General features: G+C 44.1%; 1 protein-coding gene across 4 annotated transcripts in view; it reads left to right on the top strand.

The window, feature by feature from the left end:
- NOL4L (nucleolar protein 4 like) overlaps positions 1-15,552 on the top strand; it is a 52,712-nt gene that overhangs the window by 909 nt on the left and 36,251 nt on the right. For 2 of the 4 annotated variants that reach the window (XM_069954054.1, XM_069954053.1), the window contains exon 1: positions 7,383-7,475. The exons of 1 other annotated variant lie outside the window; for it this stretch is intronic. In XM_069954054.1, coding sequence (XP_069810155.1) covers positions 7,398-7,475 — 78 coding nt within the window. In that variant the 5' untranslated portion in view covers positions 7,383-7,397. Of the gene's footprint in view, positions 1-7,382; positions 7,476-12,119; positions 12,202-15,552 lie in introns of those variants that run through there. One more of the 4 variants, XM_069954055.1, reaches the window with a different exon arrangement.

The raw sequence follows: 15,552 nt of genomic DNA, 5'->3' as shown, positions 1-15,552 counted from the left end.
CCAGAGGAGTGCAAACACTCAGAAAAGAGAGAAAAGTAAAATACGACATGGAGAGAAAGGAGCTGCTGCACCTCACACCTATGGCTGACACTAATGCCTCTCGGCAACATCCTGGCGTTGGTTTTTATTTTATTTATTTTTTTTATAAATTTTATTCAATTTTCACAATTTACAGTAAAAAGAAACAAAGAACATCTGGCAGCCTTACGGGCACCAAGGTTGGCGTTGGTTTTTAAATGTAGCCGAGAGGCATTAGTGTCAGCCATAGGCGTGAGGTGCAGCGCTCCTTTCTCTCCTTGTCAGTATTTTAGTTTTCCGTGGAGTGGTGGGGGTGGAAGCCAGATTGCAGGGAGTCAAAAAGCGAGTTGGATGAAAAGTGGGAGGATAGTTCATGGGAGACATGTTGTTCCAGGACTTTTGAGGCAAAGGGGAGAAGTGAGATGTAGCGGTAGATGGATAAGGAGGTAGGGTCAAGGGATGGGTGTGTAAGGATGGGTGTGATGGTTGCATGTTTGTATGGAGATGTGTTAGTGCTGGGACAAGCGCTGAGGAGAGGTTGGGGATAAGGTGGGATGGGATTGGGTCAAGTGCGCAGGTGGTGAGATGTGATGTGGAGAGTAGTTTGGAGAGATGTTCTTCCGTGATGGTGGAAAGGTGAGTTAGTGGGGAAGAGCACTGGACGGGCATGAGGGGGGGGCTGAGGGGATTGTAAGGTGAAGCTAAAGGCCCTATTACACCAACAGATCTGACGACAGATTATCTGCCAAAGATTTGAAGCCAAACCCAGGAGTGGATTTGAAAAGAGGAGAAATCCAGTCTTTACTTTATGACCTGTTCTCTGATTATAGTCTGTTCCTGGGTTTGGCTTCAAATCTTTGGCAGATAATCTGTCGTCAGATCTGTTGGTGGAATAGGGCCTTTACTCTGATGTCAATAATTTTCTGCTTGAAGAAAGAGGCAAAGTCCTCAGCAGAGAAGAGAGATAGGGGGGGGGGGGTGGCAGTGGGGGGCGGAGAAGAGAGTTGAAGGTGTTAAACAGTTGCCTAGGGTTGTGAGATAGGGAAGATATGAGGGAAGTAAAGTAGTCCTGTTTAGCAGAGGAGGTTGTGGTGAAGAAAGTATTCAGGTCCAGTCTCCTGAAGGCAGCTATATAACAGCTATACTTACTGTATCCAGGTCCAGTCTCCTGAAGGCAGCTATATAACAGCTATACTTACTGTATCCATGTCCAGTCTCCTAAAGGCTGCTATATAACAGCTATACTTACTGTATCCAGGTCCAGTCTCATGAAGGCAGCCATATAACAGCAATACTTACTGTATATAGGTCCAGTCTCCTAAAGGCAGCTATATAACAGCTGTACTTACTGTATCCAGGTCCAGTCTCCTGAAGGCAGCTATATAAAAGCTATACTTACTGTATCCAGGTCCAGTCTCCTGAAGGCAGCTATATACCAGCTATACTTACTTGTATCCAGGTCCAGTCTCCTGAAGGCAGCTATATAACAGCTATACTTACTGTATCCAGGTCCAGTCTCCTGAAGGCAGCTATACTTGCTTGTATCCAGGTCCAGTCTCCTGAAGGCTGCTATATAACAGCTAAACTTACTGTATCCAGGTCCAGTCTCCTGAAGGCAGCTATATAACAGCTATACTTACTGTATCCAGGTCCAGTCTCCTGAAGGCTGCTATATAACAGCTATATTTACTGTATCCAGGTCCAGTCTCCTGAAGGCAGCTATATAACAGCTATACTTACTGTATCCATGTACAGTCTCCTGAAGGCAGCTATACTTGCTTGTATCCAGGTCCAGTCTCCTGAAGGCAGCTATATAACAGCTATACTTACCGTATCCAGGTCCAGTCTCCTGAAGGCAGCTATATAACAGCTATACTTACTGTATCTAGGTCCAGTCTCCTGAAGGCTGCTATATAACAGCTATACTTACTGTATCTATGTACAGTCTCCTGAAGGCAGCTATACTTGCTTGTATCCAGGTCCAGTCTCCTGAAGGCAGCTATATAACAGCTATACTTACTGTATCCAGGTCCAGTCTCCTGAAGGCAGCTATATAACAGCTATACTTACTGTATCCAGGTCCAGTCTCCTGAAGCCAGCTATATAACAGCTATACTTACTGTATCCAGGTCCAGTCTCCTGAAGGCAGCTATATAACAGCTATACTTACTGTATCCAGGTCCAGTCTCCTGAAGGCAGCTTTATAACAGCTATACTTACTGTATCCAGGTCCAGTCTCCTGAAGGCAGCTATATAACAGCTATACTTACTGTATCCAGATCCAGTCTCCTGAAGGCTGCTATATAACAGCTATATTTACTGTATCCAGGTCCAGTCTCCTGAAGGCAGCTATATAACAGCTATACTTACTGTATCCAGGTCCAGTCTCCTGAAGGCAGCTATATAACAGCTATACTTACTGTATCCAGGTCCAGTCTCCTGAAGGCAGCTATATAACAGCTATACTTACTGTATCCAGGTCCATTCTCCTGAAGGCAGCTATATAACAGCTATACTTACTATATCCAGGTCCAGTCTCCTGAAGGCAGCTATATAACAGCTATACTTACTGTATCCAGGTCCAGTTTCCTGAAGGCAGCTATATAACAGCTATACTTACTGTATCCAGGTCCAGTCTCCTGAAGGCTGCTATATAACAGCTATACTTACTGTATCCAGGTCCAGTCTCCTGAAGGCAGCTATATAACAGCTATACTTACTGTATCCAGGTCCAGTCTCCTGAAGGCCGCTATATAACAGCTATACTTACTGTATCCAGGTCCAGTCTCCTGAAGGCTGCTATATAACAGCTATACTTACTGTATCTATGTACAGTCTCCTGAAGGCTGCTATATAACAGCTATACTTACTGTATTCAGGTCCAGTCTCCTGAAGGCTGCTATATAACAGCTATACTTACTGTATCCAGGTCCAGTCTCCTGAAGGCAGCTATATAACAGCTATAGTCTTAAGCTTTTTAGTCTTGTGCTGGTTAAAAAAAAAAAAAAAAAAGGGTTTGAACACCTGAAGTCTGACCTGTACAGAGAGTCATGGCTCAATGTGTTCATCAATCACATGACTTCTCTGTGAGCGCAGATGACCTGGGATACACAGGATTTCCTGTGTTTAGAAAAGAAAAATGTAAATTGCAAACTTGCTTTATATCACACTGTTGACTTTGAACATTATAAAGACAGGTACACTTTAGGGCTATGTTCACACACTATCAGACCTGCCGTTCTGTGACCCAGGCCGGGTCACGGAACGGCCAGTCTGTGCCGGGATCATCGCGGCCGGTACTTAAGGCGCATCAGCGCGCGCCCGCATCAGAGCTTCCCATTGCCCACAGTGAAGCGAGCGAGCGGCCGGAGCCGCTCGCTTCACTGTGTGCACTGACTGGTCTTTCTGCGGCCGGAATTCACTAAATTCCGGACGCAGAAAACTGACCTGTCAGTTTTGTTCCGGCGCCGCACGGACTCCCGGCCGGAGCGTATAGGATGTGTGTACACTCCGCCCGGGATCCCATTCAACATAAAGCTATGTCACACACCGCAAAACTACGGCCGTTGTTTTACTTAGTGTGAACATAGCCTAAGGCTGGTACCAATTGGGAGAATGAGCGGGGAGAAGACTGTGCTGCAGCTCTTCCTCTCCCCGCTCTATGTGAAGGTACATGCACATTATGGAATTTCTGCAAAGACTTCAAGCAGATTCTGACGGGCGGCCTCCGCATGAGGTTCCGCCCCTTCCATTGACTCAATGATGTTTGACGGTGAATTCCACCGTCCACTCAAGGAATTGACATGTTAGTCTGAGTGTTCAGACCCGGACCGATCAAACTTTTGACATGTTTCTATGACCATAAGAAGAGGATCCAACAAGAGCTAAGAAATTCATAGAGACGCCTTATAGTGTAGAAGAGTTTGGGCGCTGACTGTTGGACTCCAATCCATAAAGAAGACATGAAGAAGAAGTAATCGGTCAGATAACTTTCTTCTTGATGTCTCTGTGACATGTCTCTTTTTCCAAATGACAGGTACACTTTTAGGCTATGTTCATACTGCGTATGAATCCGTCCGTAGATCGTACGCCGCCGTACATGTGCGGCTAAAACTACAGGTGTGGGAAAAATCGACATGCGGCCAGATGCGTACGCACCGCGAACATACGCCCGTAGTAGAGTTATGCTTCCCTAGCTTGTTTCGAAGCGATCTGAGGCAGGTCATTTACTTGGAAATCTTCGCCCAGTCCAGTAAAACTCACAGAATCTTTTGGATCGAAAAATCAAGTTCAATTTGGCTGAAATAAGTACTCCGTACGGGACCGCATGGAAATCCACGGCCGTGAGTTTCAACATTTCCGTCCTCAAACAATGGTCTTGTTCATTTTTCACGGCGCCGTATACGATCCGGCCGTAAGCTCATACGTAGTGTGCACTGTGCGGGCGTATATCCTATACTTTCAAGCGAACGCATCAACCTCAAAACTACGTGCGTATATTCGCGGTTCGCACTACGGTGGACGGATTCAGAGGCAGTGTGAACATAGCCTAAGGCCGTATTAGAAAGACCGACCTGCACTGTGAGTGGCGATTTGCTAGTTTGGCGCTCCCTATTACACGGCTGGAAACACACAGCCAGGGATCCAACCCCACTCACATGGTACGAGGTAAGAAATCTCACAAGTGCCAAACCGTACAATGTACCATGTATATAATAATCCTGCAGAAGTAGTATATATCACATATAACCCCGCCAACTCTCAGGCCTCATCAGGAGTGGCCGCATCTATGAGTCATTCTCTTTTATAAGGTATCACAAACCTGTGTGTGCAGGTGGCAGGACGTGATATGGAGAATCCAATGTATCTCATGTATCTCATATATCCAATGTATTCACAAATATGCATGTGCCAATCGCTGTCAGCATATAGAAGTGCTATGGTGCCGCCATGTTGGAGACCAATAGGAAACATACTGTATGTCTGTGTTACTCACAAATATGGTGTCTTAAAAGGATACTCCAGCAAAAAAAAAATCTTTCAAATCAACTGGTGTCAGAAAGTTATACGTATTTGTCATTATTTCTATGTAAAAATCTCCGGGATTCCTGACATGGACAGGGGTGACAGCAGAGAGCACTGTGTCAGACTGGGAAGAATATACCACTTCCTGCAGGACATACAGCAGTTGATAAGTACTGGAAGGCTGGAGATTTTTAAATAGAATGTAAATTACAAATCTATATAATTTTCTGATACCATGATTATATGCTGTTGGCAAAATTACAAAATCGCCAATCAAAAAAAAAATTATAATACTATCCCATATACTGTGCGTGGAGCTAAGGATGGCTTGTAATAAACTAAATGTCCACTAGGTGTCAGTAATTACTCATAAACCCCAAAATGAAACGTGTATGCTGTATAACTACAATTAAATACCATATTATAGGTGCAGTAAAGTATAGGGAACCTAACCCATACCCTGCGGGAGCTGTATTGCCGTATTGGCACATCCAAACTTTTTCATTTTAGCGAATCAGCAAAAAAAAAATACAAATGGAAATTTGCGGATTTCTAATGACCAATAGCAGATTCAAACTGTGACCTGAAAAATCTACTGACACGTGAATAGACCCGGATGCCTTATTCACACCTCAGTATCTATTTCACTGCTCAAATCTGAGTCATCAGCAATTCTTGATGATTTTTCATCAGCAGTCCACAAAAATCATCCGTATTGGATCCTTATTGCATCTACATTGGATCCTTATTTTTGCAGATCCACAAAAAATGAAAAAGCGTACTTAATAAAAGGGCCACTTTAACATAATAAAGCATACTTACCTTCCTTTTTCCAGCACCGCTGCCACTAGACCACAGCTCAGCCCCACTGTTTGGCTGCTAGTGCTGTGACGTTGCAGGTCCACCAATCAGCGTCAGCAGGGGGCAGCACCTAGCAGTGGCGGAACAGCAGGAAGGAGTGGTGGTCTATTGGGGGCAGCGCTGGAACCAGGATGGTAAGTATGCTTTATTATATTAAAGCCGCCCATCCACATATGATATGTATTAAAAAAATACCCCTTGCATGGAATACCTCTTTAATAATTTATGCGATTATGCACATGGGAAAATAGGTTTAATATAATATTTTGTTTTAAAAATAGATGGGGGGAGGGGGGTGATTTAAACTTTTATGATGGGATATTTTTTATTTATTAACACCTTAACATCAGCAATACACTGTACAGTTGAAATGTATATTCGTTCCTGAGGTGAGAGGGGTTTGATGTGTGCAGGACCGCTGCAGTGACACATTAGTGTCCCGGGAGCCCAGCATAATGACAAGCAGCTGCAATCCCGGAGCTGCCTGTCATTAACCCCTTAAACACTGTGATCTAAAGCGATTGCGTTGTTTAAGGTAGTCAGTGACAGGACAAGCTCCTGTCACTGAGTGATTGAGGTAATCCACTTATCTCCATCCTGTTGGATTGGCCATCTATGTATACCCGGACATCTGGGCATCAATGGGCTCGGTCTTGAATGAGTTAAAAAGTTTTTATACATTTTTTTAATAATACTAATAATAATACATTTTAATGAAATTTTATTTTTTAACACATTTTATAATATCTCTGGTAGACTTCTATGAGCAGTACCACGATTGCTCTTAGGGATCAATGCAGTACATAGGTACTGCACTCACCCATCATTTCTGTCTGCTGCAGGCCTATAGTATGTGTAAATTTGTGTGAATTGGTTTATAACTTTTTGTATATATATATATATATATATATATATATATATATATATATATATACACACCATCTTAGGGCCCTATTACATGGAGCGATAATCTGCCCAGTCAGGCCAATCCTAAACATGAGTGCAAGGAGGAGACAGAGAGGACTGTGCAGCTGTAACTGTATGACCACACAGTTCTGTCTATGGTCATAAAGATCAGTGCAGGGAGGGGATAGAGAGGACTGTGCAGCTGTAACTGTATGACCACACAGTTCTCTCTATGATCATAGATGAGTGCAGGGAGGGGATAGAGAGGACTGTGCAGCTGTAACTGTATGACCACACAGTTCTGTCTATGGTCATAAAGATCAGTGCAGGGAGGGGATAGAGAGGACTGTGCAGCTGTAACTGTATGACCACACAGTTCTCTCTATGATGATAGAGATGAGTGCAGGGAGGGGATAGAGAGGACTGTGCAGCTGTAACTGTATGACCACACAGTTCTCTTTATGATCATAGATGAGTGCAGGGAGGGGATAGAGAGGACTTTGCAGCTGTAACTGTATGACGCTATTTTTCATAATTCTTGTTTTATGTTCCTATCATTAGTTGGTGGGGGTTCTTCGCATTTTGCTATGGGACCCTGTGTGCAGCCTAAGCCAGTTGTTCAGTCCTTATACAGTGTAGGAGATGTGTCCTGGATCGCAGCAGAGGTAAGGTCTGTGTGGCGGCCATGTATAGCTGCAGAGCATATGTAGAGCATAGAATTTAGTGATCAGCTGACAAGCAAATCATTTCTTCCTTGTCAGCTGATTACTGGCCACTGTGATCACTGTGGGGCGATAACTTTTGGATGTGACAGATAATCGGCCTATGTAATAAGATTTTAAAGGGGTACTCCGGCAGAAAAAAATACTCAAATCAACTGATGTCAGAAAGTGTCAGAGTTTCGTGTTTAAAAATATCCATTTTTCCAGTACTTGTCAGCTGCTGTATGTCCTGCAGGAAGTGGTTTATTCTCTCCAGTCTGACACAGTGCTCTCTGCTGCCACCTCTGTCCATGTCAGGAACTGTCCAGAGCAGGAGAGGTTTTCTGTTTCAATATATTTTATTAAGGCTTTTCAATAAAATTCTTATTAAGAACATGAATACAAATAGTATAACAAATTATACATACCAATAATAGAACAGTTCCTGACATGGACAGAGGTGGCAGCAGAGAGCACTGTGTCAGACTGGAGAGAATACACCACTTCCTGCAGGACATACAGCAGCTGATAAGTACTGGAAGACTGGAGATTTTTATATAGATGTAAGTTACAAATCTATATAACTTTCTGACACCAGTTCATTTGAAAAAAATTTTTTTTCACCGGAGTAACCCTTTAAAGAAAGATTTTGAGCAGGAACACGGAGTGCAAGTATGGTGGCATAAACCAGTTGATCTTGTACAGACAGCGGGTGGCGCCATCATATGCTTTGAACTCCATTGTTTGATCTTCGTTCTGTAAAGCTTTGATGTGTTAAACATAGCCTCTTAAAGGGTACCGGTTGTTATAATTTTCAAAATCTAAATCAACAGTAGATGTGATATAAAACAAGTTTGCAATAAAACATTCACTATTTTTTTGTTGTTGTTATCTCGCTGTAAAACTGAAGCTGAAAGGGGTACTCCGCCGGGGGGGGCACTTTTTTGATGGGAGGGGGTGGCTGAGGAAAAAGACGTCCACTCACCTCCCCGGTTCCAGCGGCGGGTCCTGCATCACGGCGCTCCGGTCCCCGATTCCCGTCCGGTTCCTGGTGTCTGACGCCTCCCGCAATGAGTGGACGTCTTTTTCCTCAGCCACCTCATCCCCGGTCCCAGCGCAAAAGTGCCCCCCCGCCCCGCCGGAGTACCCCTTAAACTTACCAGAAATCCAGGTTCCAGTCTCCTGAAGGCTGCTATATAACAGCTATACTTACTGTATCCAGGTCCAGTCTCCTGAAGGCAGCTATATAACAGCTATACTTACTGTATCCAGGTCCAGTCTCCTGAAGGCAGCTATATAACAGCTATACTTACTGTATCCAGGTCCAGTCTCCTGAAGGCAGCTATATAACAGCTTTACTTACTGTATACAGGTCCAGTCTCCTGAAGGCAGCTATATAACAGCTATAGTGTATATTGTATAGGGGTGCAGTTAGTCAGGCTGAATATTGTATGGGGTGCAGTGGGCAGGGTGTATATTATATAGGGGTGCAGTTAGTCAGGCTGAATATTGTATAGGGGTGCAGTTAGTCAGGGTGTATATTGTATAGGGGTGCAGTTAGTCAGGCTGTATATTGTATAGGGGTGCAGTTAGTCAGGCTGTATATTGTATAGGGGTGCAGTTAGTCAGGCTGAATATTGTATAGGGGTGCAGTTAGTCAGGGTGTATATTGTATAGGGGTGCAGTCAGGCTGTATATTGTATAGGGGTGTAGTTAGTCAGGCTGTATATTGTATAGGGGTGCAGTTAGTCAGGCTGTATATTGTATAGGGGTGTAGTTAGTCAGGCTGTATATTGTATAGGGGTGCAGTTAGTCAGGGTGTATATTGTATAGGGGTGCAGTTAGTCAGGCTGTATATTGTATAGGGGTACAGTCAGGCTGTATATTGTATAGGGGTGCAGTTAGTCAGGCTGTATATTGTATAGGGGTGCAGTTAGTCAGGCTGTATATTGTATAGGGGTGTAGTTAGTCAGGCTGTATATTGTATAGGGGTGCAGTTAGTCAGGCTGTATATTGTATAGGGGTGTAGTTAGTCAGGCTGTATATTGTATAGGGGTGCAGTTAGTCAGGCTGTATATTGTATAGGGGTGTAGTTAGTCAGGCTGTATATTGTATAGGGGTGCAGTGGGCAGGCTGTATATTGTATAGGGGTGCAGTTAGTCAGGCTGTATATTGTATAGGGGTGCAGTTAGTCAGGCTGTATATTGTATAGGGGTGCAGTTAGTCAGGCTGTATATTGTATAGGGGTGTAGTTAGTCAGGCTGTATATTGTATAGGGGTGCAGTTAGTCAGGCTGTATATTGTATAGGGGTGCAGTTAGTCAGGCTGTATATTGTATAGGGGTGCAGTTAGTCAGGCTGTATATTGTATAGGGGTGCAGTTAGTCAGGCTGTATATTGTATGGGGGTGTAGTTAGTCAGGCTGTATATTGTATAGGGGTGCAGTGGGCAGGCTGTTTATTGTAAAGGGGTGTAGTTAGTCAGGCTGTATATTGTATGGGGGTGTAGTTAGTCAGGCTGTATATTGTATAGGGGTGTAGTGGGCAGGCTGTATATTGTATAGGGGTGTAGTTAGTCAGGCTGTATATTGTATAGGGGTGCAGTTAGTCAGGCTGTATATTGTATAGGGGTGCAGTTAGTCAGGCTGTATATTGTATAGGGGTGCAGTGGGCAGGGTGTATATTGTATAGGGGTACAGTTAGTCAGGCTGTATATTGTATAGGGGTGCAGTTAGTCAGGCTGTATATTGTATAGGGGTGTAGTTAGTCAGGCTGTATATTGTATAGGGGTGTAGTTAGTCAGGCTGTATATTGTATAGGGGTGTAGTTAGTCAGGCTGTATATTGTATAGGGGTGCAGTTAGTCAGGCTGTATATTGTATAGGGGTGCAGTTAGTCAGGCTGTATATTGTATAGGGGTGCAGTGGGCAGGGTGTATATTGTATAGGGGTACAGTTAGTCAGGCTGTATATTGTATAGGGGTGCAGTTAGTCAGGCTGTATATTGTATAGGGGTGTAGTTAGTCAGGCTGTATATTGTATAGGGGTGCAGTTAGTCAGGCTGTATATTGTATAGGGGTGCAGTTAGTCAGGCTGTATATTGTATAGGGGTGCAGTTAGTCAGGCTGTATATTGTATAGGGGTGTAGTTAGTCAGGCTGTATATTGTATAGGGGTGTAGTTAGTCAGGCTGTATATTGTATAGGGGTGCAGTTAGTCAGGCTGTATATTGTATAGGGGTGTAGTTAGTCAGGCTGTATATTGTATAGGGGTGTAGTTAGTCAGGCTGTATATTGTATAGGGGTGCAGTTAGTCAGGCTGTATATTGTATAGGGGTGCAGTTAGTCAGGCTGTATATTGTATAGGGGTGCAGTTAGTCAGGCTGTATATTGTATAGGGGTACAGTCAGGCTGTATATTGTATAGGGGTGCAGTTAGGCTGTATATTGTATAGGGGTGCAGTTAGTCAGGCTGTATATTGTATAGGGGTGCAGTTAGTCAGGCTGTATATTGTATAGGGGTGCAGTTAGTCAGGCTGTATATTGTATAGGGGTGCAGTTAGTCAGGCTGTATATTGTATAGGGGTGCAGTTAGTCAGGCTGTATATTGTATAGGGGTGCAGTTAGTCAGGCTGTATATTGTATAGGGGTACAGTCAGGCTGTATATTGTATAGGGGTGCAGTGGGCAGGCTGTATATTGTATAGGGGTGCAGTTAGTCAGGCTGTATATTGTATAGGGGTGCAGTTAGTCAGGCTGTATATTGTATAGGGGTGTAGTTAGTCAGGCTGTATATTGTATAGGGGTACAGTTAGTCAGGCTGTATATTGTATAGGGGTGCAGTTAGTCAGGGTGTATATTGTATAGGGGTGCAGTTAGTCAGGGTGTATATTGTATAGGGGTGCAGTTAGTCAGGCTGTATATTGTATAGGGGTACAGTAAGGCTGTATATTGTATAGGGGTGTAGTTAGTCAGGCTGTATATTGTATAGGGGTGTAGTTAGTCAGGCTGTATATTGTATAGGGGTGTAGTTAGTCAGGCTGTATATTGTATAGGGGTACAGTAAGGCTGTATATTGTATAGGGGTGCAGTTAGTCAGGGTGTATATTGTATAGGGGTGCAGTTAGTCAGGGTGTATATTGTATAGGGGTGCAGTTAGTCAGGCTGTATATTGTATAGGGGTACAGTAAGGCTGTATATTGTATAGGGGTGTAGTTAGTCAGGCTGTATATTGTATAGGGGTGTAGTTAGTCAGGCTGTATATTGTATAGGGGTGTAGTTAGTCAGGCTGTATATTGTATAGGGGTACAGTAAGGCTGTATATTGTATAGGGGTGCAGTTAGTCAGGCTGTATATTGTATAGGGGTGTAGTTAGTCAGGCTGTATATTGTATAGGGGTGCAGTTAGTCAGGCTGTATATTGTATAGGGGTACAGTAAGGCTGTATATTGTATAGGGGTGCAGTTAGTCAGGCTGTATATTGTATAGGGGTGTAGTTAGTCAGGCTGTATATTGTATAGGGGTGCAGTTAGTCAGGCTGGACACAGTGTTGTATGGGTTGGGTGTACACACATGGTGGAGGCGTGGCTCCGCCCCTCTGTGTACGGTGGCCGGGGTGGGGCAGGCCTGTCCGTGACGTCACAGTCCCTGCCCAGCTGCAGCTGTCACACGGTGCCCGAACACCCGGATCCGGCCTGAGGTGGGACTCGGGGACGGGAGGGATAATGGTGCAGGCAGGCGGGGGGCAGCAGGGCAGAGCCGGGGAGCAGGGAGTGCAGGGGCGGCAGGGAGGGGAGCACACAGCCGGTCATCCCGTACACAGCACACAGGCCTATGTACAATAGCTGCCCCCTCCCCGCATCCCTGTGCACACTGCCGGCCTGTATGTCATCTGTATACTGACAGCTCCTCCACCTGTATATACCCTCCACCCGTCCTTATGTATGTGTCCTCTACTGTATACTGACCCCCTATATACCCTCTACTGTATACTGACCCCCTATATACCCTCTACTGTATATACTGACCCCCTATATACCCTCTACTATATACTGACCCCCTATATACCCTCTACTGTACCTGTATATACTGACCCCTATATACCCTCTACTATATACTGACCCCCTATATACCCTCTACTGTACCTGTATATACTGACCCCCTATATACCCTCTACTGTATACTGACCCCCTATATACCCTCTACTGTATATACTGACCCCCTATATACCCTCTACTATATACTGACCCCCTATATACCCTCTACTGTACCTGTATATACTGACCCCCTATATACCCTCTACTATATACTGACCCCCTATATACCCTCTACTATATACTGACCCCCTATATACCCTCTACTATATACTGACCCCCTATATACCCTCTACTATATACTGACCCCCTATATACCCTCTACTGTATACTGACCCCCTATATACCCTCTACTGTATACTGACCCCCTATATACCCTCTACTGTATACTGACCCCCTATATACCCTCTACTATATACTGACCCCCTATATACCCTCTACTGTATATACTGACCCCCTATATACCCTCTACTGTATACTGACCCCCTATATACCCTCTACTGTATACTGACCCCCTATATACCCTCTACTGTATACTGACCCCCTATATACCCTCTACTATATACTGACCCCCTATATACCCTCTACTGTATACTGACCCCCTATATACCCTCTACTGTATACTGACCCCCTATATACCCTCTACTATATACTGACCCCCTATATACCCTCATTTGTACCTGTATATACTGACCCCCTATATACCCTCTACTGTATACTGACCTCCTATATACCCTCTACTGTATACTGACCCCCTATATACCCTCTACTGTATACTGACCCCCTATATACCCTCTACTGTATACTGACCCCCTATATACCCTCTACTGTATACTGACCCCCTATATACCCTCTACTATATACTGACCCCCTATATACCCTCTACTGTATACTGACCCCCTATATACCCTCTACTGTATACTGACCCCCTATATACCCTCTACTGTATACTGACCCCCTATATACCCTCTACTGTATACTGACCCCCTATATACCCTCTACTATATACTGACCCCCTATATACCCTCTACTGTATACTGACCCCCTATATACCCTCTACTGTATACTGACCCCCTATATACCCTCTACTGTATACTGACCCCCATATACCCTCTACTGTATATACTGACCCCCTATATACCCTCTACTATATACTGACCCCCTATATACCCTCTTCTATATACTGACCCCCTATATACCCTCTACTGTATACTGACCCCCTATATACCCTCTACTATATACTGACCCCCTATATACCCTCTACTGTATACTGACCCCCTATATACCCTCTACTATATACTGACCCCCTATATACCCTCTACTATATACTGACCCCCTATATACCCTCTACTGTATATACCCTCCACCCGTCCTTATGTATGTGTCCTCTACTGTATACTGACCCCCTATATACCCTCTACTGTATACTGACCCCCTATATACCCTCTACTGTATACTGACCCCCATATACCCTCTACTGTATATACTGACCCCCTATATACCCTCTACTATATACTGACCCCCTATATACCCTCTACTATATACTGACCCCCTATATACCCTCTACTGTACCTGTATATACTGACCCCCTATATACCCTCTACTGTACCTGTATATACTGACCCCCTATATACCCTCTACTGTATACTGACCCCCTATATACCCTCTACTATATACTGACCCCCTATATACCCTCTACTGTATACTGACCCCCTATATACCCTCTACTGTATACTGACCCCCTATATACCCTCTACTGTACCTGTATATACTGACCCCCTATATACCCTCTACTATATACTGACCCCCTATATACCCTCTACTGTATATACTGACCCCCTATATACCCTCTACTATATACTGACCCCCTATATACCCTCTACTGTATATACTGACCCCCTATATACCCTCTACTATATACTGACCCCCTATATACCCTCTACTGTACCTGTATATACTGACCCCCTATATACCCTCTACTGTACCTGTATATACTGACCCCCTATATACCCTCTACTATATACTGACCCCCTATATACCCTCTACTATATACTGACCCCCTATATACCCTCTACTGTACCTGTATATACTGACCCCCTATATACCCTCTACTGTACCTGTATATACTGACCCCTATATACCCTCTACTGTACCTGTATAAACTGACCCCCTATATACCCTCTACTGTACCTGTATATACTGACCCCCTATATACCCTCTACTGTACCTGTATATACTGACCCCATATATACCCTCTACTATATACTGACCCCCTATATACCCTCTACTAAATACTGACCCCCTATATACCCTCTACTATATACTGACCCCCTATATACCCTCTACTAAATACTGACCCCCTATATACCCTCTACTGTATACTGACCCCCTATATACCCTCTACTGTATACTGACCCCCTATATACCCTCTACTGTATACTGACCCCCTATATACCCTCTACTGTACCTGTATATACTGACCCCATATATACCCTCTACTGTATATACTGACCCCCTATATACCCTCTACTGTATACTGACCCCCTATATACCCTCTACTGTTCCTGTATATACTGACCCCTATATACCCTCTACTGTACCTGTATATACTGACCCCCTATATACCCTCTACTGTATACTGACCCCCTATATACCCTCTACTGTATACTGACCCCCTATATACCTTCTACTGTATATACTGACCCCATATATACCCTCTACTGTATATACTGACCCCCTATATACCCTCTACTGTATATACTGACCCCCTATATACCCTCTACAGTATATACTGACCCCCTATATACCCTCTACTGTATATACTGACCCCTATATACCCTCTACTGTATATACTGACCCTATATATACCCTCTACTGTATATACTGCCCCCCTATATACCCTCTACTGTATACTGACCCCTTATATACCCTCTACTGTATATACTGACCCCCTATAT

This window comes from Dendropsophus ebraccatus, chromosome 14 (assembly GCF_027789765.1).
Source record: "Dendropsophus ebraccatus isolate aDenEbr1 chromosome 14, aDenEbr1.pat, whole genome shotgun sequence".
NCBI classification, from domain to species: domain Eukaryota; kingdom Metazoa; phylum Chordata; class Amphibia; order Anura; family Hylidae; genus Dendropsophus; species Dendropsophus ebraccatus.
This window is presented reverse-complemented; position numbering and strand designations above follow the sequence as displayed.